This window comes from Neltuma alba, unplaced genomic scaffold, assembly GCF_004799145.2.
Source record: "Neltuma alba isolate B1F8T4 unplaced genomic scaffold, ASM479914v2 tig00006462_pilon, whole genome shotgun sequence".
Lineage (NCBI taxonomy): Eukaryota > Viridiplantae > Streptophyta > Magnoliopsida > Fabales > Fabaceae > Neltuma > Neltuma alba.
The window spans coordinates 55,446-81,615 of record NW_021634475.1 but is presented as its reverse complement, the minus strand read 5'-3'; the positions used below and the strand labels follow the sequence as shown (position 1 = coordinate 81,615).

General features: G+C 34.2%; 2 protein-coding genes across 2 annotated transcripts; both read left to right on the top strand.

The window, feature by feature from the left end:
• The first annotated feature begins 12,227 nt into the window (after positions 1-12,227).
• Positions 12,228-16,862, top strand: LOC114750465 (serpin-ZX-like). Its single transcript, XM_028939063.1, has 3 exons — positions 12,228-12,566; positions 13,328-14,089; positions 16,662-16,862. Exons 1-3 carry the CDS (start codon positions 12,228-12,230, stop codon positions 16,860-16,862), a joined length of 1,302 nt encoding a protein of 433 aa, XP_028794896.1.
• Positions 16,863-20,223: 3,361 nt separating this feature from the next.
• LOC114750464 (dol-P-Man:Man(5)GlcNAc(2)-PP-Dol alpha-1,3-mannosyltransferase) lies at positions 20,224-26,101 on the top strand. The gene is made up of 13 exons (XM_028939062.1): positions 20,224-20,410; positions 20,870-20,904; positions 21,236-21,373; positions 21,957-22,025; positions 22,218-22,375; positions 22,450-22,516; positions 22,610-22,663; positions 23,230-23,318; positions 24,077-24,193; positions 24,539-24,636; positions 24,761-24,839; positions 25,464-25,520; positions 25,789-26,101. Exons 1-13 carry the CDS (start codon positions 20,224-20,226, stop codon positions 25,955-25,957), a joined length of 1,317 nt encoding a protein of 438 aa, XP_028794895.1. The 3' UTR covers positions 25,958-26,101.
• The last annotated feature ends 69 nt before the right edge of the window (positions 26,102-26,170 follow it).

Below are 26,170 nucleotides of genomic sequence, written 5' to 3'. Positions count from 1 at the left end.
AAATGAATGAATGAATAAAAGGAATGATATTGGTTGCATGCAACTAGTTTGGGTCTCAGCCCACAAGCTTGAAAGTCGGTTTTAAATATATAGGCAAGTTTCTTTTCTACTATAGTAATTTGTTGTAACCCTTTTCTTTTTTTACCATAGTAGTGATTAGTGACAAGTTTTATATGCATTATGTCACGCCTTACTTATATAATATCTTAGAATCCATTTAGAATCCTTTTTGACCACATTGGATGGTCTTGAGCTCAAGATCTCCTTTAGGACGTTACTTTCTGAAATTACTGTTCACTGTGCAAATTTCAGATTACAGGTCCAACTTTAAAAAATCATAACTAATTCTATAAAAATCATATGGAGGTGTTCCAAAATTCTACGAAAAGATATTTCAATGCTCTCTAAGGGAAAAATACCCAATTGTACTTATTCTTACCCAATTCATACAGTTTATTGGATAACGATTATTACTGTTTAATTGGTAAAATCTAGACTTCCCAGATTCTGTGCCTAAACTTTGGAAATTCATATCTCCTTGTGTACACATCCAAAAGAGGTGAATTACCTCTCATTTTAAAGCTTGGAATATGTACTATGAGTCTGCCAAAACTCGTGACTTAACTCATTTTTTTGATAGGTCAAACTGAAGTTCAAAACTAACTGCTGCAGGACCAACGTTTTATCTCTTAACTAACTTTTGCATTAAACCTTTTAATTTCTTTGACATACATAATATGGGCTTACTTTTTCCCATTCATACTCATGCACTTTTATTCATGCCATAAACATTATAAACACGTACATTAAATTGATGGCATTCATAACATAAATTTACAACATAGGAGAATTATACATTGAACATAATCTCAATCATTAACATCAATAATTGTCCGCTTTCTTCTCCTTGCTTCTCATGCCATTAGTGCCCATCGTTGATTGACCTAAATGGTTGGTTAGGGAGGGGTGAGATTCGGGAGAATCTCAGTAGCAAATAATACCATATTAATCATGCTAAATGGATGCTAATGCACTACACGTAACTTGTTTATTCTCTTGTTAATTAGTGACATATTAGCATGCTCAAAGCTAACTTCTTGATGCATGGACATGGAGACATAGTCTACTCATCATGAATAGCAATTACAGCAGCTAAAACATGTCACAATAACATTCAATAACATGTACACGGCAACACACAAGCATACAACATCAATCAATGACAAATAGGTAAGTTCACTACCTTGCATCTCAAGCTTTCCTCTTACTTTTCCTTTGACTCCCTTGACTTTCCAACCATGTGGGCATTCGGTTAACATCAAAAAACATCTCCTTGGATGTTTCAAAGGTCCTAAACATAACCATAATGATCATACAATCCATTAGGACCGTTAGATTATATAAAGTTCAAGACTAGCTCTCTTGAACCTCAACCATTTCTCTTAGTCTTAGGGTTTTCTTTCTAACTTTTCTAACACAAATCTCATCATTTTCCATCCTTAAGATCTATTTCTTGTCAATTAGAACCACTTTAAATGGCTTTAGATTCAAGAATATCAAATCTGGAAATTTTGGTTCGCGGTTACTGTTCACGCAGAAACTCTAGAATTTTTGCTCAACTTTGAAAATTCATAATTAATTCTAGAAAAATCAAAATTGAGTGGTTCCAACTCCCACTGAAAGCTCCTTAAGTTAAATTTAAAATAAAAATATTTTCAGGAACCAATTCTATGCCGAATAGTATCAGAATCGTACAGAACTCAACACTCTTCCAAAAGTTCAACATTGTTTCCAGATTTCCAACCATAACTTTGAAAAATCACCATAAATCGTACACATATCCAAATGAAGTTTTCTACTCATGGATTTAAAGCTTACAGAGTGTACTTTAAGCATGCCAAATTTTAGAATCAGATATAAAGAGTAACTTATTCAAAATAGGCATCAAATCATCACATAATTCTTCCAATTTCCACATAGATCCACTTGAAACAACCTTCAATCAATGTGTTCTAACCAAGTTTAACATCAAAATCATCCTCCCTTAACTCTTATTAATTTTGGCCAGCACCTTGCCCTAAGGGAAACCAAACTTTTCAACCATAAAAACCAAAGATTCAAAGCAAGAAACAAGAGGAAACAACTTACTAACCTTAGATCTAAACTTGGTTGATCAAAGTAGGTGTCTTCCTCTTGATTTAAGCTTCAAGAATCAAAATTGCAAGAGTTTCCCCTAGTATTCTTCAGCTTGGCCAAAAATGTGAAGGAGGGAGGGTCTATTTATAGCCAAAAATTTGGCTTGAATGGACCAAAATGCCCTTGGTAGCTAGAAGGAGGAGTAAGGGCAATTTTGAAAGTTTAAGTGGACTTTTGCATCATCATTGCATCACTTTCTTGTATCATGCTTACCTCATTCTTCTAGAAGATGCCAAGTGTCACAAATGTGGTGGAGGAGAAGGGAGATTAGATCCTAGCCGTTGGATCAAACTTGTTTCCTAAGTTTCCTCCGAATTTAGTTGGCCCACGTTTCTCCGGCTTTCTTTATGGTCTTCCAGAGCTCAGAAAATTCTTCTGTCTACTCCATAAATTCCCTTTAATTTTAGATAATATCTATGAATTTTTTTAGGTCATAACACTTCCTTTAAGCCTTGCATAAAAATTCATTTACTAAAATGCCCTTTTATCAGCAAAACCAGCTTTTTAATTTATTAAAGCCACTCCACTGGCCTTTTGGTTGCGGGACTAATTTTATAAATTATTACAACCTTTCAAACATTTAATCTCATTTTTTATGCATTTTTGAGGTCTCTTGCTATTTTAAATAATTACCTCAAACAATATACTTTTTATTGGCTATAACCTTATAAATTCCATTTAAGCTACCTTAGGGGTATTTTCATCTTTTCTCTTCACAGAAGAGCCTTAGAATATTATTTCCTATTTTTTGGGATTTTCTTGGAATTCTCTGTATACTCTTCCATTTTTACCCCTGTTGGTCATAACTTTTTGAATTTATGGTTTGGTCCCTGCTTGGACTTAACTTCATACAATCCTCTCTTTGAGATTTCTAACTTAACCTTTAGCCTGTATCTTGCCTCTTTTCTCTCTCTGGGCCTTCGAGACTTTACTAGAGTTTCTAGCTTTAATTATACTTGAGCCCCTGAAAACTTTTACTTTGCAGTTTAGTCCCTAAAACTGCTTTGACTTCCTTTCTCATCTTTGGGACTTCTACTCAAAAGGGGTCTAGTAGCTTATCCAATTTAGACTATTTCTGGTACTTCTAGGCTCAAAAGTTTGGATGTTACACATTATGGGGAAGGAGTTTACATGACCACCCTGACTATAAATAGCACTCGGTGTGGTGCCAAAACCGAGTTCCCTAACTCGTCCCGAGTGGTCAGATCTGGCTAAGCCTGCCCTGAGTGAGGCGGTGGAATCCACAACTGACCCTTGAGACTCTCAGAGTTCTGCAGCACTCTGGGTCATCCTTTCCTAGCAAAACAATTTAATCAATTTAAATAAAATTAACATAATATTAACAACAAAAATGTGAACATTAAATTTAAACACTAAGTAAACAATAAAATTGTAATTAAATACTAACAGCAACTTCCTCAACCTACTCAGATATAGGAATGCCGGCTGCGGCCACATCTTGCCATAGGTAGGCGTTCGTCCCTCCTCCTCCGGCATCTTCCTCCCCTGCCAATTTATAATAAAACAAAAAATTATTTTTATAATTTAAATTCACATATATATAGTTTGATTAAATTTGCAGTATTACTCACAGTCTCATTATAGGTCACAGCAAATGTCTTTGAACTGGCCATATACTGGATATCTTGATGGCTGCTACTCACTGTGTTTCTCTGAGAAAGCTGCTGCAACAAAAATATAATAAATTTAGTTAACTTGTATGGCAATAACATAACAATAATGCAATAAATTATACTTAAACCCTCTACTCAAGTGTCACTTTAAGCTGGACAAATGATGCCTAATCATTGGCAGGGCTGTCATCTGTCACATCTGCCTACATCTCCTCCAGGAGTCTCATCTTGTCACCTTTCTTTGCATTGTACAGGTAGACCCTCCTATTCTTCCAACCCTCCCCTGACTTCTTTCCTACATATGTCTTCATGTTATCCCTAACGACAAATTTTTTCTACAATTAAACAATAAAATTATCATTTAATTACTAAGAAATCAAATTCATAATGTAACTCATAATTATTTTAAGCAAAATATTTAATCCTAAATTTCAAATACTAATTAATTACCTTTAACAGCTCCTAGGCATCGTTCTTGTTCCTCCATGCCATCCTCCTCCAAGTGGGCTCATAGATGGGAAACAACGTGTACTGCCCATCTAGATAAGTCAGATACTGGTTGAACAGATGTCCTCCCAGCTCAATCGATTAACTGTGCTCATTCAGAGGAACTGTGACACGTGCATCCTGTATGTAATGCATGTCCTTCACGTTCAATTTCCTCGTGGACCTATTGCCAATGTGGTCTATACAATTAAATTGATAATCAGATAATATCAATAACATTTAATTATTAATATTAAATAACTTATTTCACCTACCCATAACCTCCATCTCCTAACTGCTTAACTATCCACCAGGTCGACGCGGCTGATTCTGCTACTGCTATTGGTCCTCCTCCTCCAAGCCCCATATCTCTCCCTCCACATCACCCTCTATAATCCACCCTCATCTACCTCCAAGTTGAGATCGAAATGCTCATCGATCTCATAACCTTCCATGCTGATCATAGGCCCCTCATCCTCCTCTATCGGCTCCTCAGAAGGCCCAAGCTGCTCAGGATGCGGGGGCTCTCGTAGGCTCAACAGGATCTTTACCGTGTCGACGAGCTATATTATTTAAACTACAAATAATTAATTAAACAATACAAAATGCAGAACTATTTAAACATGACTTTAATACATTATAAACATCTTACAATTACATTTGAAACCATAAATAAAAATTTAAAAATAGAAACCAACTTCAAGTTTATGAAATTAAATAAAATACTGCAAAATGTAATTAAAATCATATCCCTCCTAATGTCTAATAAAATTAATTACTAAATAAACAAATTTTATCATTAAATAATTATAAATAACATGCAAACTAAAACAATTGAAGACAACAACATATAAAATCATCACAATTAACTAATTCAACAATCTAAATCACATATAACTAATTAAATAAAATACAAAATACAAAAATGTTTAAATATGAATTTAATAAATAACAAACATTTTACAATTATATTTGAAACCATAAATAAAAATTTAAAAATAGAAACCAACTTCAAGTTTATGAAATTAAATAAAATACTACAAAATGTGATTAAAATAATATCACTCCTAATGTCTGATAAAATTAATTACTAAATAAACAAATTTTATCAGCAAACAATTATAACTAAGATGCAAACTAAAACTATTGAAGACAATAACATATATAACCATCACAATTAAAAAATTAAACTAAATGCAAAATAAAAAACTGTTTAAATATAAATTTAATCAATTCTAAACATTTAATAATTATCTTCCAACTCGTAATTAATAATTAAAAAAATCAGTAAATTCAAGTTTTTCGAATTAAATAAAATACAAATAAATTGTAATTAAAATAATATTACTCCTAATGTCATTTTAATTAATTACTAAATAAGTATATTTTATTATTAAGTAATCATAATTAACATGCAAACTATAAAAATTTAAAACAATACCATATATAATTACGAAGTCAAATAATATTAATGTCAATAAAATAAATTAACTAAAATAAATATTAAATTAATATAACACTAATTAAATATTTAAATACTGTAACTATTAGACAAATTAACTAATAAATGAACATATATTTGTACTTGGGTAGCTGAAATTGGATTTGGAGTTTTATTGGCAGAATCTCCATACACGCATGTGCAAAAGTGAAAGAATGGAAAGGGGGCAGCGCTTATATAGGCGCTGAACATTTGTAGCGATTCAGCTTGAACTGCTACAAATATGAACTTTGTAGAGGTTAAAAGGGAAACTGCTACAAAATTTTGCTACATGTGTCCTGGCAACGTCAAACTACTCAATCTATTGTCACGGTTTTAGCAACAACCGCTACAAAATTGGAAAATTTGTAGCGATTACACGTTAACCGGTACCAAAAATAGGGTTCATCTTCTAGCTCTTCATAAACTGCTACAAATTTTGTATAACCGCAACTAATAAAACGCTACAAATTTGGCACAAAGCTCCCGTCTTTTGGCGGGAAGGTCATGCCAAATTAGTAGCGGTTATTTGTGAGTAAAACCGCTACAATGTGTGACACAAAGAGAATTGGCAAAAAAACAATGCGGATTAGTAGTGGTTTCACGTCAAACTGCTAAAAATTCCATACTTTGTAGCGCTTTCTAGTAACCGCTACAAAAAAACCGCTGCTATGTTTAGTTTTTTTTGTTTGTAGTGATACTGCTTTGGTAATGGTCACTTCTAGCAAGGTATTGAATAGCTGTAAAAATACCAAGCTGCACTCCCATAAGTTTTATCGTTGTAAGGATCGCAGCAACACACTCATCACGAAGCATAATAGTGACTTCATTTCTGACCCAAATCAGGAATAATTTAATTTTAATTCCAATCATTTCATTTTAATTCAATACATCCATGCGCTCCCCCAAGCATTGCAAAGAAGAAGAAAAATCAAAACCTCTCAACATAATTTTTGAACTACATTTAATTAACATCTTATATCCCTTTCATTGCATCATATTATTTACATTTTCCAGCAGTGGATGACACAATTGCACTCTTATGTTAATAACTCGACAGCGATTTCCCTCTCTACTATGTTAGCAGGTGGTTGATCTAAGTTAACATGACCCACAATTCAAAGCTACTTACAGAACCTTAATTTGACATTCTCACAATCTCACTGCCCAATGAGGATGAACAAAATATTAAATTTTTTGTTAAATATATTATTACAATGCAAGGAGTAACATGTATGATGAAATTGTTCTTATACTAATTAATTAATTTATAATGAAGGCCTTATATCAACAATTATGAGTCTCGCGTTATTTAAATTGTACCATTACTTCTCTCAATAAATTTCAATAATGTATTAATGAACTATACTTTTTTTTAAAAAATGAAATATAAAATTTTACATTACACATCATGCACGACAATATTGTCAATGAATACCATAAGTAAAGATGAAAATATCTGAAACTAATTAAAAGCAGATTTAGTCGTTTGGTGTATGACTTTCAGTACTTATCTGATTATTAAATATTTATTATTAATTATAACTAATTTCTAAAATTGTCCCTATATAAATTATATATGATTATGATTATAATAATATCTAGAGAGCAAACAAAATATCTCGGGTTTCTCAAAATAAAGTAAATTAAAAAACATGGAATGTTTACATCTACATAAATCCTGATGAAATTCTCACTTGGTAGTTGGTAGGATGACTTGTAGATAGCCAAAATTCTCCTCATGTTATTATATTTCTAATAAAAAAATTATAATATTAAAATATAAAATCTGTCCAAATTTCTTCTACCATCAATAAACTTTATGATACCATTTTATATCTACACACGTTAATATGACTTTAACCAAAAATTGCATATTAATATATTGCATAATAAGGGTCATTTTTTGTCCTTTATGATTCATAATCAGATATACAACAAAAACATAAAAACTTTGTGTCAGTTATGACCTTTAAAACAAAGGGTGTGGTAGAAAAACATGACTCGACCGTCCAAATTACAGCTATGATCTTTACAAAGTAGTCCTCAACTTTAACTTTCTCACGTATGACTAAAAAAAGAAAAGACGCAAAATGAATTGATAATCAACTTATAGGTCTGAGTTGGAGAAACTGCAACACAATTAAAGAGGCCAAATAAAGAATGTACAAATATAAAAACATATATGCTCAAAACATGAGGTATTTGCAAATAGCTGAGATGCTTAAGACAAAAGGATGGAAGAAACTTTCCACTTCCATCAGCATGTTTATCTCCAGACCAGCCATTTGTGAACGAACCTTCTGCAAGCCAGCCTTGAGTTCCTCACTTGCTAAAGATGCAAGTTCTTATACTCTCAAATTTAATATTCCAGTAGAAGAAAACTGCTAAAAGAATAAAGATTACCCGAGAATCACAAACAAAGAAGTTATATAGAAACCATCTCATGGCCTAATGGGATAATTTTTAAGCCGAAGGAAGAAGAACATAACAGCCCAAGTGTCAATGTGGTCAAGTGACCGTGAATTTTTTTAAATAAAATTTTAAAAGAATAAATTCAATCATAAGTCTTTTATCAAGAAAACAAACTGATAATCACAAAGTGAGCAGCATATTTTACAAAGTGAATGGACCTGGCGCATATTACCTATTACTTTATTAGTTAAGCCTCTTCTATGGCCATTATGCTGTCCAATTTCTCCACCAGGATGATGCCAACATGCTGCCCCGAACTCAACCACTCATTCCTTCTCTCTCATATCCTCTATTGCCCCCAGGCTTTAGCCCCTCCCGCCTTCCCCATTTCTACCTCATTTAGTTCTTCAAAATATACTGTCGTCATAATAAAAGCACAGTAAAATAATAACTTCAAGGAAAATCATATAGGCAGCAAAAAAATATAGAGTAATCTTCGTTCCGGAAAGCCTTGGTGTCTCTTTAAGGGAGTCAAGGGAACCAAGCATGTACTCTAGTAGCCATGTTTAGCTGAAAAAGTCATATTCCAACATGAGCCTATCAAGCAATTGAATAGCAAGGCTCGATAAAGACAGAACAATTGAAGGTCAGGAGAAGTTGCAATCAACTATGATATTCTGACTTTGAACTAACAAAAGAGACATCTGCAAACCTGCAATTTGTGACCCCTCTTTACTATCTCTCTGTTTAAGATCTCATGTTTTGCACAAAATGAAGAAATCTGCTTTATTATTGTCGAGTCACAACAGGTTCAAATATGGAAATAATGCAGTGTTTCTGGTCTTATTTGACCAACTATGCCCACGACCTTTTCCCTCTCACACATCTCAATGCTCCACCTCACACCACCGTTCACGACCCCCAATTCCTTCTTGCAATAGTTACGCTTTCATATTGACTAAAGGAAGAGATCGGATGTTTAATTTAAATTTACAACATTTATAGCATGATTAGATAAGAAGTTTACTCTATTTCAAAGACAAATATTTTTACTTTAAGAATGCTTTTATCTAGAAAATAGGTCATATTCTGTTGCAATAATATAGTATATGGAATTACATTAAATGCACACCAACCCGAAGAAGTCGATGACACCAGCATCTAGAATAAATAACCCTTTTTAGAATTTCTAGATATATTCAGCCCAATGGCTCTTTGCATTATATTTTTTCGGAGTAAATTTTTTTTTTTAAATAGTGGTCAAAATAATTTTTGTGAAACCATTTTTCATCCCAGAAGCACGTCCCGTGTTCCAACTTTTTCTGGACTATACTACATGGAAGCATATATATGAAACTAAGACATCTCCTTGATCATGTTTATACTTTCTCAGCTTGCAGTTTGAGATTTGCCTCTGCAACCTTAAGGATCGCTCTCGGTTGCGATATGATAGACAAAGAAGCTCTTAATTTTTTATTCAATACAGTCAAACACTGCAAACCTTACTTGACATTGATTTTTAGGACCGTTTGTCTCTCATTAATTTCTTAAAAAAGCTTAGATGATTCTAGTTGTTGAACTTGGTCCTGAATTAATATCAAAGCCCCTACTCTATTCCACTCAGTTCTAAGGTTAACCTACCTGATGAGATACTCAACAGCTGCTTCTTATCTCTGAAGTATCCTTACCAGTTGCCATGGTTTCCTCCATGGCTTTATGAAAGGCTATCTCTTTCTCGTTCAGGATTTTTTCACTTAGAACACATTAAAGGATTTCCGCTACAATGCTTTTCACTATTTAAAAACCATTAGTTCCAGTAGTCTTGTGTTGAGATATGCATATTCGTCTCCCGTTCCTAAAATAGAAGTTCTATATTTTTGCTAATGGTTTGGTCATTCACATGGGTCGAAGAATTGCAAACTATTCTCTCGAGGTAAAATACTTCCGCACCTACAGCTTCGAATTTCCAGAAAAACTTGCATAATAAGTAAGGCATAAGTGTTATTCAATGCTCCCCCACCCCTTTGACCTTCACAGTTGGTTTACTGTGACTAAAGGCCCCACATTTAAGGATACTGCACTTTAAAGCAATAGACAAATATCCACCTATCGGATGTTTACATCAGCTGAAAATGGATTTGGGGCGGTCGACTATGGCAGGAGGATGTTCTAATCGTGTTTGATTTTCCAAGTTTCTGAGCTTGCCTCTGTATTAAAAAACAAAACAAAGAAAGAAACAGACAAATAATAATGCAGACAAAGAAACATTTATGTGGCCTTAAAAGAATGATTTTAGAAGCTGTTGCCATTGAGAAAAATGTTTGAAGTACAATAAACAAATCCGGACCAACATTATGAAGGCCATGGATAGCCAAAAACTTAAGATTCTAGTGTCAAAGTATATTCTATGCCATTGAACAGCTTTGTAGGATGTGGACCAATCCTTGAAGCTATCTAGAATGGGAACTTTTTTGGCACGAACAATTGAGCGACATATAAGTCGTTCAATATGATTAAATAATCACTGCATAGGTCCTGCAGCCATGCCTTTAGGTTCAGCTATATTTCCCATCTCGGCGTATGAGGACATCTGCTTCACTTATGTAGCAAAGCTTAGTTAAAAAGCGATATATAAGCTATTCAATGATTTGCTCTGCGATGTGTCACAATTATATAAGGTCAGTACACATGTATTATAGTCCAGAAATTATAATGCAAGACATCATGCTAAACAGTAAAATTATATTAGATATTTTCACTCATTTGTTCACATTTCTTGGCATAGACGATTTTAAGGGACCATTTGGTATGAGGAAAATGGAGGGAAAGGGAAGAGAGGAAAATTTTTGATGCGCTCGTTTTAAAAATATAAAGAAGTGGGGTTAAAATTTTTTGATTTATTTTAATTATTCTTTTATATTACATGTTCTACTTATCAAAATTTTATAACCCAACTTCTTTAATTTTTTAAAACAAGCTTATCAAAATTTTCCCTCCCCTCCCTTTCCCTTCATTTCCCTCATACATACCCTAAGGGAGCGCTTTTACACCTTGAACTAATCTCATATTTTGACATTAATACTGCTTTAACCAGCGAAATTAAGGACCACATTAGCCAAAATTATTATTACCTCTGGTCTTGATGATATTCAATCATCAACACAATGGTGGCATGAACCTTATTTTGACAAAAAAGCCAAGGAAAAAGCAATCAATTTCTATGTCTCAAGCCACATGGAAATCACTATTGCAATCAAACCAAGCATATCTGATAAGAAGCAAAATGGCAAGGTGAAAAAAGTAATTAGAAGCAATTGAACAAAGGTAAGATAGACAGTCAAGAAAAAACCAACTGATGATGATAGAATATCTCAAAAAAAGAAAATAATTATAAAATAAGTCACAGAAGTTATCATTTTCTAGTTTGAAACTTGTCACTATAGGTTGCTTAAGTTTTTATTAGCATTTTTTAGTTATTATTTTCTTTTCTTGGGACTTGATTATAATTCTCCCAAATACAAATCAGTTTGAAATTTGCAGTTTGTACAATGATCAAAGCAAACTTTTTTTAAAAAAATCACAACAAATTAAAATACCTATTAAATTTTAAAATAATTAATATATGATTTTCACATGAAATTGAAGAGTTTTTTTTTTTACCTAATTTCACTAACTTTTATCATAAAAAAAGTAAGTTTTTTTTTTAATAAAATCATAGATATCCACAAGATTCTCATTTGAGCGGAGTTTTACATAAAGTACATATCCTAGGAACAGTGGAGTCTAGGGTTGAAGTCGAAGTGTTCTGATCTCCGTCATGCAGCTCAGACTGCTTCGTTCCAGGGACCGGCTCTCCGTCTCTCCATGGCTTGAAAGGTGTGTCCTTTCCTTCTTCTTCAACCAAACGGCTTCTTACGGCAGCAGCAGAAGAGCAGATCGGGAAAATGAGAGAGCTCCTGACGTATTCGACAGATCCGAGTTGTTGGGAAACCATCTACTTATGGATGTAAAATTAGATGAATGCATGTTGGTTTCACCAAAAAATAGATGAATGCAGGGTGGTTTCACCTTTGTCTTTACAAGTGGTGCTCAGCCTCCTTGCCACCGGCTCCCGCGGTTGGACCCGCCGTCAGATTGTCAACTTCTTCAACGCCGATTCCGTCGATCATCTCAATTCCCTGGCCTCTAAACCCTCCAACGTCATCTTGGCTGATGGTGATCCCGCCGTTGGCCCTTGTGTGCGTTGCTCCAATGCCTTATGGCTTGATCAGTCCCTTACTCTCAAGCCCTATTTTAAACACATTATGGACTCTGATTATGGAGTCGCTGTGAACCCGGTGAACTTTCAGCCCGAGGTAATGTTCCGTCCCAAAATATCTTTAATTAAATGTAATTTAAATTTGACTAAAGAATATATTTGGTCCTTTAACTTTATACAAAATTTCAATTTGATCCCTTAACTTTGAAAAAAAAAATATTTGGTCATTTAACCCTAAAATCCGTAGGCTTTAATGATAATTTTTGTGACAATTACAGATATTTTGAGAATTAAACTTAATATGTTAGCATATGAGAATATTTTTTCAACATTTAATATCTCAATGTCGTTATTTTTCAAAAAATTTTAAGTTTGAAGACTAAAAGAATACTTTTTAAAATTAAAGAACTAAATTGAAACCTCATATAAAATTAAAGAACCAAATATATATTTTAACCTTTAAATTTTATATTGCTCATTACATTATATTGTCAAATGCGTGCCATACCCTCTTTCTCTCTTATAATGATGTTTTAAAGATGAAGACTCCAGAAGGCATGCCGGAACTTCAAAAGTGAAAGCATGTTGCTTTTGAGTTTGAACTTATCCCCTCTTTTTTTTTTGCCTCCTAAAATTCATCTCATTAATTGTTATATTAATTGATGCATGATATGTATATACACACACAACCCGATTATTTTCTTCTTCGCCTTTGTAAATTTTAAATGCAAAGTCGTTGAGTTTGAGAGAATACAACGATTTCAATTTTGTGCAAGGAAATTAATTAAGGGAATCAAGAACAACAACTTGTTGTCTTGATGAGGGGCTTTATGAAATGGCTATATATAACTTGTGCAGGCTGCTCATGCGGGGCAACAAATTAATTCGTGGGTGGAAAATGAGGCAAGTGTCCTAGTTAAAGACCTTATTCGTGAGGGGTCTCTCAACAACTTAGTCAAGCTCGTCTTTACAAATGCCCTATACTTCAGAGGAGCATGGCATGAGAAAGCAAATGCATATGGCAACAAAGAGAGAGAGAAAACAAATCCAATCATACTAAGAAAACAGTGTGGTGAGAACGAATACAAAGTGAGTGCTCCCTTCATTGCTGCCAAGATGGGAGTAATTGATAGCAATGGCATTTTAGGTAGAATGCATAAGCTTGGACGCACATATAAAAAGCGACGTGAAGAAAAGCGTGCTTTCTCTATGCATTTCTATTATCCGCATTCATTTAAATATGAATTTTATCATGAACCTGAGGTAGATCTAATGGAAGTTAATGGCGTACTGACCCCAGAATTTAATATGTCTTCTGAGGTGAAAACTTCCAAGGTGCTGAGGGGACTAGGGATAAGACTGCCATTCTCTGGAGGAAAGTTGACAGAGATGGGAACTTCATGTGATGGTGGAGAGTTATATGTTTTTAACATAATTCAAAAGACATTCATCCAAGTAAATAAACAAGGGACTGAAGCTGCAACAGCCACGGCTGCAATAGTAATGTCTGGGTGTCCACCGGCTTTGACGCCTGTACGTCGAATAGTTGCACTTCAGCCGCCATATCTCCTTCCTGATGGAAAAGATGACTGTGTTGGCTATGCTAAAGCAGAGTTGAAGGTTCATCAAATATTCTGTCGTCTTCCAACTTACTAGTCTCCTCCTATATTATGTGTCATCATTAAATATTTTACTCTTAGTATTTTTATTTTTATTTATCCCAAACTTTGGGACTTTCTCTGCAGATTGATATGATTTACTAGACATTTTCTGATATGTTTATTTGACTGGATCAGATAACTGCATTGCCAAGTCCAATTGGGAGTCGATCCCCCAAGAACCAGTACTGAAAGGGTCAAAAACTCTTTCACTTAAAAGGCGTCTGGACTTGTCAAAAAATGCTTTTAAAAATACTTTTTCCTAAATCAGAACAAATTTGTAAAATTATTTTTAAAATTATATTTTAGTTTCCATTCAAACATCTTCTAAATCCAAAGACCAGTAATAATATCATTAGGCATAACTATATTTTATATAAGAATCATTTAGCCCATGGGCCTTAAAAAGTAGGGGAATAGCCCATTTTTCTAATGCATTAGGTCTTTCCTAATTAGGATCGTCATAATCATAGAGGTTGATAAAATTATTTTATATTTTATTTGGACATAAATAGATAGTAAAACAATCAATCTAAATTATGACTAATTATAAATAATGCCTCATATTCCTTTTTTCCTTTAGTTTTGTTTTTTGAATGCCTCATAATTAAAAAATAATACTTAAGAGATCATATTTACTTTAGATTTTATAAATATTAAAATAATTATTTAAAAAATTAAAATAAAAATCTAGTGCCCATGCATTAGCTTACTTTGCGCTGATCTACTGCGTATGTGCTTTGGTTTATATAATAAAATGTCCTAACCAAAAGGAATGGTCTATCAAAAAGGGATTGAATAAAATTCTAATATTAAAAAATTAAAACTAGACTGTTTGACAAACATAATTGTTTTCTCTATGAGTGCAAAGGTTAAGTGTGAGAAAATTGATAAAACTTAATTTTTATATATTTTGTCACACATTAATCTTGGATTTAAATGATATATTAGGCTTAAATGGATGTTTTATGTATTATTGGATTAATTGATTGATTTTAGAATTTTTCATAGAAATTCAAATTTGGATTGAAAATATGAATTGTGGTGATTTCTTATTTTTGACTTGAAATTAATATTTCCTATTTCTATAAAGTCAATTCTCATACTTTTAGAAAGTTTTTCAACTTGCCTAATTTTTTGTGGATATCTAATCTACTTAATCTACTAAACTAGATTAACTATTTCTTTAAAGTCATTTCTCATGTCACGTTTGATTTAAATAAATTTTTTTGCCATTTTTACTGTTATGTTTTTGGGCCTATTCCAATGGGACTTTTTTGTTTTTGTGCTCAATTATTTGGGCATAACCGTCCACAACATTCGAGACCAATAGAAAAGTATTGCAATCTTTTTTTTTTAATTTATGAAAAACAGAAGCGCACAACATTATTCAGAGTTGCTGGACAAAAAATTATATATCAATATTTTTTGACCCACAAATTGGAAATCAATATATCAAATAAAAATAATAATAACGTTCATCATCAGCACTACTCATAGCCTCACTTTAACTCACGATATGATATAAAATAAAAAAGAAAAAACATAATACTAATGGGATTGGGAGGGGACAGCCCTGTAGCTCATCCCGTCCCGTCCTCTGTTATGAATAGGGATTTTAAGCAAGAGATGTTGGTGGAGAAGCAATATGGATTTTCCAAGCCCCATGAACTTAATTGTTGCTTGTTCTACTAAGCCAAGTTTCCTTGACAGCTAATCTAAATTGGTTCATCTGGTTCTGAATTCGTAGAGTGAGATGATCAGTACATTTTGTTGAAGCTTTTGTGCAATTTGAAGCGCAAGACGTGACAATGGAACTTCTAATCCTTTGAATTTATTAATATTAAAAAGTTAACCATGGTAGAAAACACACTTTGTAAAACGTTTAAAAATGCTGTCATGGTTATATAATCAACTTAAATCACAAGAAAAATTAATCATAATAGAAAAGAGTTAAATCAATCCTTAAATATGTGTATCATAGTTAAAAGAGCTTTTCTAAGTTAACTGCAAGCAAGATTCAAAATAAATGGGGCTTTGGGTATCATGAAACCCAGAATGTCATATTCAACTATAAACCCATAACAAAATACTATTGAATAATGCCTTTTATAACTTTCTAAAACTAAAAGTCATCTAGCATTAAAGGAGTGTTTAAATAGAAACCAAACCATGGTTTTAAAAGTAATTTTACGGTTTACGAAATAAATATGTGAAGAAATTTGTCTCGTTTTGCCAAACACCCCCTAAAGATCATTGTGGATCCACAACTCGCAACAAAATATGCAGATGTAGAAACGCATCTTATCAACGATTACACCTGTTTTCCCCGGTTGAAAATGCTAAGGAGGATCAAAAGAAGATGCCTAAAGCTAACTGAGAAGGTTGCCTAAAACGCATCTTATCAAGAGTTTCGAATATGATGTTATTTCTTCCTGCTTCCTTGCTATGACCATATGCTCCCATTTTGTTTTTAAAATGACATTTAGTATCTCTAATTGATGAGGCATTCGTAACTTTTGAAGAACTTGCAGGTTAAAGTGAAAGATGATTTTGATGCTTCTGCTGCTGAGAGTAAGACAGCTTTGAACAACCTTCCTGCCAATGGAGCAGAGTGGGTTGACCTTTTTGTGAGAGAAATGGCGGGTGCTACTAGCATTGATGATGCTAAAGCTCGTGCTGCTAGGATTCTGGAGTCTCTAGAAAAATCAATCAATGAACGTATTCATGTGTAGGCAACTCATGCTAATCAAAAGGTGCATTGCCTGCTACAATGACAAATGATACATGCACATAAAATTAGGTAGTCTGGAAAATTTTGGGAAGCAATTATTTGATAAACAAACTTGTGGATGCAATATTTATTCAAAAAAAAACAAAATTTATAAACCTCTTTATTTTATGTTAAGAGAAATCATTGGAAGGATACGTAGTAGATCAAGCTATCAAATAAACGAAAAATTCATTAAAATAAGTAAACTAAAGCACATGTGTACTAGATCAAACATAACCTACACCACACGCTGTGGATTAGAAATAGGCAAGTTGAACAACTTTGTAAAAATCAAATTTTCAAAATATGAGAATTGACTTTAAAGAAATGAGAAATATTAACTTCAAACCAATTAAGATCACAAAATATTATTTTTTCAGTCCAAAGTACCAATTTCTATGAAAAATTCTAAAATCAATCAATTAATCCAATAATACATAATACGTCCATTTAAACTTAAGATATCAATTAAATCTAAGATTAATGTGGTACAAAACATTTCAGCAATTAAACAATGATCTTTCATTGTTGGTTTTGTGTGAAATTATGTCAAAAGAAATTAAATTATATCAGTTTAAAGAAAAATTCCCCCAGTGACGACAGAACCTAAAACAATAGGAGAAGAAAAGCCAACTATTGTGGGTATGCTCGTTCTCCTCCTTCCTTCTGCTTCAACGCCTCGTCCTTTTGTGCAGAGCTCTTCGAACTTCCACTTCTTAAACGCAGCTTTTGCACCATTTCATTTCACTACTGCGGACTCCTCCACAATCCTACAAAGGTTAGATGAATGGAGTTCAACATGCCATTTCATTTCACAAATATAAAACTTCCTAGGTGGTGAAAATGAAGAGGATGATTTGGTACCTGCATCCATCGCCTATCATAATCCTTCGCTCCCATTCATCTTACAAAGAGAATAGAGATGTTAACCTTGTCACATTACTAATCTGATCATAATATAAAAATTAGGGGGGGAAATCATCAAAGGACCATAAGAAAAGCACCAGCAAGTTCATTTCATCCATCATATCCTCGCTGTTCCCTCTCCACCATCGCATTCACTCTTGAAAACGCTAATTGCTAGTTCTTCTCTTGATCGACAAAGGCAACAACTCCCTGCTATCGCAACCTTGCCTCAAGTCAAATTGAGCAGCCCACACCATGAACATGTCGTCTCTGCCTCCGCAACATGATAACCATTCGCGTCAGAGCCTCTCCGCCATCGTCATGCTCACCAAATTTCCCGATCATCTTCAATGTTTAGCTCCTTATCAATGAAGATGAAGATTAAAGAAGAAACTAATGAAGATCTCACAAAGAGAGAGAGAGGGGGGGGGAGGAAGAAATATTGGACTTGTTTGGATTGACTTATAAGTAGCTTTTCAAATATGATTTACAACATACGAAGTAAGTATATAATGAAAGTTTTGTCTCAACTTATGTGAATTTATTTAAAATTCTATTTTCAATAGAACTTAAAACAAATCCTTAATGGTTGGAGGCTGTGAGGAAGGGACCGTTAGGATTAGAGATTGAAAAAGTAGCTTATTGTCAATTTAGCTTATGAAAAAGCGAAATTGGATAAAAGCTAAATTGGATAAGTTGAATTGTATTTGTATTAAAGTTCAGAAAAGTTAGTTTGTAAAAGTAAAATTGGTAAAAAGTTATTTAGATTATGATTGAATAAAAATAAGTTTGTTTGTAAAATTATCAAAATAGGTATGAGTTTTAATAAATAATGAGACATAATAAAAAAATAAATTTACATTATATAATAAATTTAAATCATTTCAAAACCAGAATGTTTATAATTATTGTAACAGATAAGTTTGCTTTTTATGTAAATTCATTTTTTATGCTATTTAGCGTCCAAAAGCAAAAGGCCCACGCCACCCCACGCCACCCCACCCCACCCCACCCCAACCCAACCCAACCCAACCCACCTTACTTTCTCTTTCTCCTTCTCCTTTCTAATCTCTTATTCTGCGTCTTTTGTGGATGAAAGCTTCCACCCTTTTTCTAAATGAAAGCTCTGTAGCCCACCAGTACCACTACATTTGACCCTTCGTTTTCTAATATTGTTGCTTCTGAGAAAAGGAGTTGAGAAAGCATGATGACATAAGCAGTAGACGCATTCACGGTGACGAGGTGACAGAGGTCACGGCGGAGGTTGCGATGCTTTGCCTTTTGTCGATGGGAGGATAAATGAGTTGCTTTCATATATGAGAAAAAGAGAGAGAATAAAATGAAGGAGACTCCCACAAGCACGATGAAAATAAAAAATAAGCTACTCACAACAGCTTCTCTAATCGTGCGATTTAATCTTACTTTTCAGTTATAAACAGGATGACCCATAAGCCATGCCAAACATGTCAAAATTGCAGATTGAGCTTATGGCACCAATAAGCTACTTTTAAACTCCACAAACTCCCTGCCAAACAAGCACGAAGGAGACTTCAATGAAGGAGCTGAGAACTAACCTTGGGATATGAGGAAGAGAATGATAATAGGAGAGATAGAAAGCATAGGATGTGATAGGAAGTAATTACTAAAGATTAAAAAAAAAAGTAAATGGCAGGAGATTTTAAAATTTAAAATTTGTTTGGGAGAAAGTGCAACAGCTCACACAAAACCCCAAGTTTCATTAGTGCAAAACTTGGCTAAAACAAATTGATGCAATTTTTTTTATTTGTCCATCAAGCCATATTTTTCTTATGAATAGTGATTTGTGTCTAGGGCTAACATGAAGCCATAATTTGAAACTAGCTTAAGTGGAAGAAATTTATTAGTTATATTGATGTATGGAGAACACATCACCTCATGTCGTATTTGTCAAAGTCCCTTTTCACACATAATCAATTATATGTTGCATTATGCAGAATGTATGGGTTGTTTTAAAATGGTTGCTATTGAAAGTGAAAATGAAAGTAAGAAGACCACAACCAAAGTTGTGTATGAAGTGAAGGTTATTATAAATTTAGTTTATGTTTCTTGATTATATTGTGAGCTGATGCCATTTGAAATATAAATTATATTACGTTGTATTCATTTTATTCAAGTAAAAATAATTCTAAAAAGATAAGCTTTCTGCGCGACTTTAATAAGAAAATACATATCTTTAACCCCAAAAAAAATGTAAATGTAAATACTAAATAGGCTGTGCATCTGTTTCGGGGAGCCAGCCTCTACCTCTAGAGTCCAAAAGCGGCATATTGGGCCCAAGATGCTTGCTTCAAGATCCAAAAAAGGAAAAACAAAAGGCCGTTTGCTGTGTGAGTCGCTCGAGAGTCGAGACTTCGCTTCGAGGTCTTTCAGCTTGCCTAATGGACGACGGCCCCCGATTCAGAGGCAGAGAAACCATGGGTGTCCAAGCAGTGACTCGATCGTCTCCTCCCCCCAGATTGAAGACTTTAAGCCACAAGTTTATGGAAAATCCTAAGGTACCCTTTGCTGTTGCTCTGGTCTTTGCGGATGCCATCCTTGCCTTCCTCATCATCTCATTTGTCCCATGTAAGTTCAACACGGATGTGGATTTTCTACTGTCAGCTAAATGAATGTGGGCTGTGCAGTCAATAAAAAGCCATTTAACTGATCTAATGGGAAATCGCATGCCATGTTAGACACTTTTAATTATGAAGAAACCGTAAAGTGCATTATTTGAGCTTTCATATTCAAAATAGTCATTGTAAATATCCCCTCAGAATATATCAGTGAACCAATTCAAAGCATGAGTTTAATTTGAGGTATGATTCTCTTCAACCAAAAAATAGACATGGCATATAATCCCCAAACGAATGATTGTAATGGCTTAATTTTAGTAACTACACATGCTACAGTCATTTAGCCAACTGCAGAGAATCCACATCCATTCAACATTCTGTCCATTTTTCTCATGCATCCGGACCTCTTTGGGAAGGGGGTTTTGGTACCAATTTGACAGCTGGTGTTTGTCTATATCCTTCATTGCAGATACAAAGATAGATTGGGACGCTTACATGTCACAGGTAAGCATCTTTTTGGGCTATTGGCCAAACACATGAAAAAGATCTTTTTTGGGCTTGTCTGTGTCTGTGTCTGTCTATATCCCTATAGATGAAACTAGGCGGTCAATACGCCATCCAGATGGATTTTAAATAGCATGACTATGTTTTTATTGAGTTCTCGATTGACTTAAATTTGTTCAGTTCTTTTTAAGGGACAATGTAGGCCTAAAATTTTCAATTTCTTGCCCTGAGTCCCTAACATTTGCGGGCTATCTCCAGACGTTTTAATTTGATTACCGAGTTTACCGGATCTGTATTATCAATTTTTAGTCCAATGTTGCTCATGAAACAGGTTACTGGGTTTCTTGGAGGGGAAAGAGATTACAAGAACCTAAAAGGTGATACTGGGCCTCTGGTCTACCCAGCCGGATTTCTATACATCTATTCTGCATTCCAGTATCTAACTGGAGGAGAAATTTATCCAGCTCAGGTTATTGGATATGCCTAATACTTTTAGGATTACATTTCTTGTTAATTATAGATTTACTTATTTCATATTTCTTTGCTGATGCACTGTTGCATCAAAAGTGATGTGTTGGTCAAATATGGACAGCTGGGTGCTTGCTTCATAGGCTTCCCCTCTTCCCCCTCACCGCCCCGGGGGGGGGGGGCGCCCTCTCAGTGATGGCGAGGGGTTTTCCTCACTCAAAATGTACCTATAACATTTTCACAAGAAAAAAATTTACTATACCAAGAGCATTTCCTGCGTTTTGCTAGAAAAGCCAATCAAACAAGTCATTATGTTTCTCGGGTCTACCCAGTTTTACTGCGCATGATACTGAAATTGGCAAAGAAAACATTTCGTTTCTTGTGCAGAGCCTTTTTATGTGGTTTAGTCCTAAAGAATGCTACTATGTTGCTGATGCAAAACTCTTTCCCTGTTACTGGCTTCAAGAAAAACCAGATTTAAGGAAGTTCAACTCTTAATTATAATGATTTTCATATATATGATTAATGAGAGCATGAAAGAATCATTGAAGGAATCATCACACGTTTCTCTTCTCTCGTTGCAGATTTTGTTTGCATTTTTGTATACTCTCAATCTGGCAATCATTCTCCTGGTATATGTGAAGAGTGATGTGGTAAGGAACTCTATCTGAGGACTCATTTTTGTCATTGTGTTTTCTTAAAATGTGGCTATATTTAGGAGACGTGATCAATCGTGTTTAACAAATGAAATCTTCAACCTTTGCTGCTAGTCCCTCCTGACCATCATTGCTTTTCTTTTGCATAGCATTAACGACAGTTTTCATTGTTCTTGAAATGTCTAACAGGTTCCCTGGTGGGCCCTTTGCTTGCTTTCTTTGTCAAAAAGATTGCACTCTATTTTCATGCTTCGCCTCTTTAATGACTGTGTGGCCATGACACTTCTTCATGCTGCTTTGCTCTTAGTCATTCACCAAAGGTGGCATCTTGGTTTAATTATGTTCAGGTAATGGTTCCTTTCCTGAGCGTGTCTTCCTATCTGTTAAAATTTTTACAGGGCTTTTCGTGTTTATTTTTTAGTGGGGCTGTTTCGGTGAAGATGAATGTGCTTCTTTATGCTCCACCCTTATTGCTGCTGATGCTAAAGGTGAACTATATATCGTTGAGTGTGTTGTATCATTCACTTGGAATTTGGATGCAGAATTTTTTAATTAACGTCCTTATCTTCAAACACGTGCAGGCCATGGATATCAGCAGGTTGTTATTGGCGTTAGCTGGTGCAGCATTGGTTCAGGTGTTTGACTCTGTTGTTTGATTCGCCCTGTATGTTTTATTGTGTCATGATCTTTAACATGTTACTCCTCTGGTCCTATTTCTAAGACATTTCCAGCATATTTCACGCAGACCAAGAAAAACACTAAAATGCATTAATTCTTCATTAAAATATAATAATTTTTCAACCTTACCCATATTTAATATGTACACCTTTTAAAAGAGATAACTATCTATACTATAATAAATGAAAGACAAAATAGTACATTCATGCTGAAAATTTAATGAAGTGGCTTATAAATAGGATGAAAAAAAATTCTCTTTCTACCCTATAAATAGTACTAGAGGAGTATGTGGCAACAAACTTCCTCTTTTTGTGCTACTAGCTGTTGCTTTTTTCCTCGAATATCGTGCTTTACAGAGTGAAAATACTTTTATGAGGATAGGTGTATGTCTTTCTTTAACATGTTTTTTCACATTATTATTTGAGTGGGACTTATTGGAGGTGTGCAATTGGTGCGGAAGAGTGATCTCTGCCCAATATTAGTGTAATTTGTTAACCACCTAAGTGATGAAATGCTGCTGCAGATATTGTTGGGACTTCCTTTCCTGGTTTCACATCCAGTTGCATATATATCGAGAGCCTTCAATCTTGGCCGTGTCTTCATTCATTTCTGGTACTTGTTTCTGGAGTTTGTGCTTTGATGTATGCTTAATAACTGTGAGCCCCTCTGGCAAATTTAACCTTGAACTGTAATTAAGAAAGCCATCTGAGTTTATTGTTGATTGATTGTTAATGAGTGGAAGAAGGGAATCAAGTTGACTCAAATTTTCATTTTATACAGAGATTGTTACCAATGATTTCGCACAATGGAATATATTTGCACAAGTGCACCCTGATTTTCGCCAAAACAATACACTAGCAAATAGGCTGAGAAGTTTGGTGTCTTGAATGACTAATGAATTGATGCTCTGGTCAGTTTTTTACTATCAATCTTATGGAAAGTGCCAAACTCTTCAATGTAAAAGGGACCCTTAAAAATTGTTTGCATGTTTTCCTTCAGGCTGCATAATTGAATATCTGTTCATCTGTGCCTTTACATTTACATGCATTTCTTTCATGGGTTAAGGTGTAAATTTGCTTCAAAAGTTTTTGGTCAGGAGTGCTGGGTACTTGATAGTTTTTTTGGTGTAATTTTGCTCTAAAAGTTTAAAATCATATTAATATTACCCTTTACTGTTAAGAAAGTAACCGTTAAAATAATGATGTTAATCGTTAACATTTTTAATAGTTGAAGGCAATTTTGCTATGATTTAAACTTCCGAACCAAATTGCACCCAAAAAAACTTTCAGGGCAAATTTGCATCTTAACCCTTCTTTCATTGATCCAAATTGGTTTCTCTCTGATGTATAATTTTGATTGCATGTTATCAGGTCCGTTAACTTCAAGTTCATGCCTGAACCAGTCTTTATATCCAAAGGATTTGCAATCTTTTTGCTGGCTGCTCACCTCATATTACTTACTTTGTTTGCGCACTATAGATGGTGCAAGTAGGTATAAAGTCCCCACCCCAGTGGGGGGAAGAAAACGGGGTTGTTGCATTTATATTTGAACAACATATTTGTAAGCTTTGAAAAGGGCGGGCTGCAATTTTGATATTGTAATCGAGCTATGCATTTTATGCATTTTATTAGTTTTTATACTTCTGTTTTAGGGCAACAAGTAGATGTCCCCATGACCTACTCATGAGGTTTATCCGTATCACTAGCCACTATATCAGTTGCAATAAGTAAATCTTGCTTCGTTGGAATAAGTAGGTTTCTAGTTTAGTTGAGTTTAGCATGTTGATGTGAGTTACTGTTTTATATTATGTTTACGTATTTGTTTTCTTGCAGACATGAAGGAGGACTTATCAATTTTCTGCACTCCAGATATGTCTCTATGAGGCATGGCAAGGCCAGTTCATCTTCCGTGAAGGTTCTTACTAAAGAACGTAAGTAATGAATCGCATAAAATTTCGTGAGGACTAGATTAATTCTTACTTTTTACTAAAGCTGAAATTCCCATTTCTCTTCTTCATGCTCTTCTTTGAAATCCTAAACTTGCCTTATACTCAGATATTGTGACGACTATGTTTGTTGGAAATTTCATTGGCATTGTTTGTGCAAGGTCGTTGCATTATCAATTTTATTCATGGTAAGTTCTGCTGAGCATAGTCCTTGCCTAATTTTTGCTACAAGGTCTCATTGCAAAAGTTGCTTGCCTTGTTTCCTACTTGTTGTAGCTCGATAATTTTCGTATCAGTTTTTCGCCCATAATAAAACTTCTCGTAACTGGATCTGCTTTATTATACTACTGATTTGGAGTGAGGTGGTGGAAATTCTAAATCCTTGCCTGAACAAAGATATCTTTCCTGTTTATAATATTCTGAAGACGTTTCTTGGGAAATTATTGTGGTCCAATCCTTATTATTTACGCAATGATTGCATATATTTCTCGGTGGATCTTTTTGGTGAATAAAAATGCCTTTGGGTGTGAACTCTTGTCCGCAAGCTTTCTTCTTTTATTGGTTTTAGAGTTAAGCTGATATTTCATCTGAGGGTTATTTCATTTATCATGCTGATATATGTGAACTATCTTTTTCACAGTCAATTAGAAATCATCCAATAGCATAGATCATGTCAAAGCAATAACCCCTAGTTTCCTTTATTTTGCTGAACCGAGTAGACAAACATTATGAAACGTGTTGCCGAGCAAAATATTATCTATCGAATGCAATGGTGCCAATGAACATAACTTGGACAATGGTATGTGGTACAGGTATTTCCATAGCTTACCTTACCTTCTGTGGAGAACAAATTATTCGACATTGATGCGGTAAATTATTCTAAATCTGCAGCCTTGCTCTTTTTTTTTCTTTTTTTTTTAAGTTGGAAAAATCACTGGGTTCCAAGGAAATAATATAATCACCAAAAACTCAGTCACAAGACCTTGTTGCCATTTCTTGCCTTGAAACTCGTTATTCACTTGTTATGGGATTTTTTGGTAATTATATTCCTTCCTTGGGATCACATAATGATTTTTCTTTTTTAATTTATGTGCTACATGGAATTCATAACAAGATCAATTTATGTTTATGGAGCAGGTTAATTTTGTTCATGGGAGTGGAGATGTGTTGGAATATCTATCCTTCAAGCAGCCTTTCTTCAGGGCTGCTTCTCTGCCTCCACTTAATTATACTCTGGGGTTTGTGGTCTGCTCAACCGGATTATCCCTATGTACAAGATAAATCATCCACACAAAAAGATAGATAGGAGTTCTGGAGCCTCCTTTTTCTTCTATTTCTGTGGAGGAAAGGGACAAACTATTTCTCCCTCTCACCTCCCTTTTTTTGGTTTTTTTTTTTAAATGTGAGTCCTAATGTTCTATTTTATTTAGAAATTCTTGTGTGAAATACTCTCATACTCTCACACTCTCAAATACTCTTTATATCCGTTTTTTTTTAAATAATAAATAGTTTTTGAGTA

Excerpts from the sequence above, each read along its gene's own strand:
- LOC114750464 (XM_028939062.1), top strand. The coding sequence starts at position 20,224 with ATGGACGACGGCCCCCGATTCAGAGGCAGAGAAACCATGGGTGTCCAA. Across the intron at positions 20,905-21,235 it reads GGGACGCTTACATGTCACAG|GTTACTGGGTTTCTTGGAGG; the intron begins GTAAGCATCTTT and ends CTCATGAAACAG. Across the intron at positions 24,194-24,538 it reads GCGCACTATAGATGGTGCAA|ACATGAAGGAGGACTTATCA; the intron begins GTAGGTATAAAG and ends GTTTTCTTGCAG.
- LOC114750465 (XM_028939063.1), top strand. The coding sequence starts at position 12,228 with ATGAATGCATGTTGGTTTCACCAAAAAATAGATGAATGCAGGGTGGTT. Across the intron at positions 12,567-13,327 it reads CGGTGAACTTTCAGCCCGAG|GCTGCTCATGCGGGGCAACA; the intron begins GTAATGTTCCGT and ends TAACTTGTGCAG. Across the intron at positions 14,090-16,661 it reads ATGCTAAAGCAGAGTTGAAG|GTTAAAGTGAAAGATGATTT; the intron begins GTTCATCAAATA and ends AAGAACTTGCAG.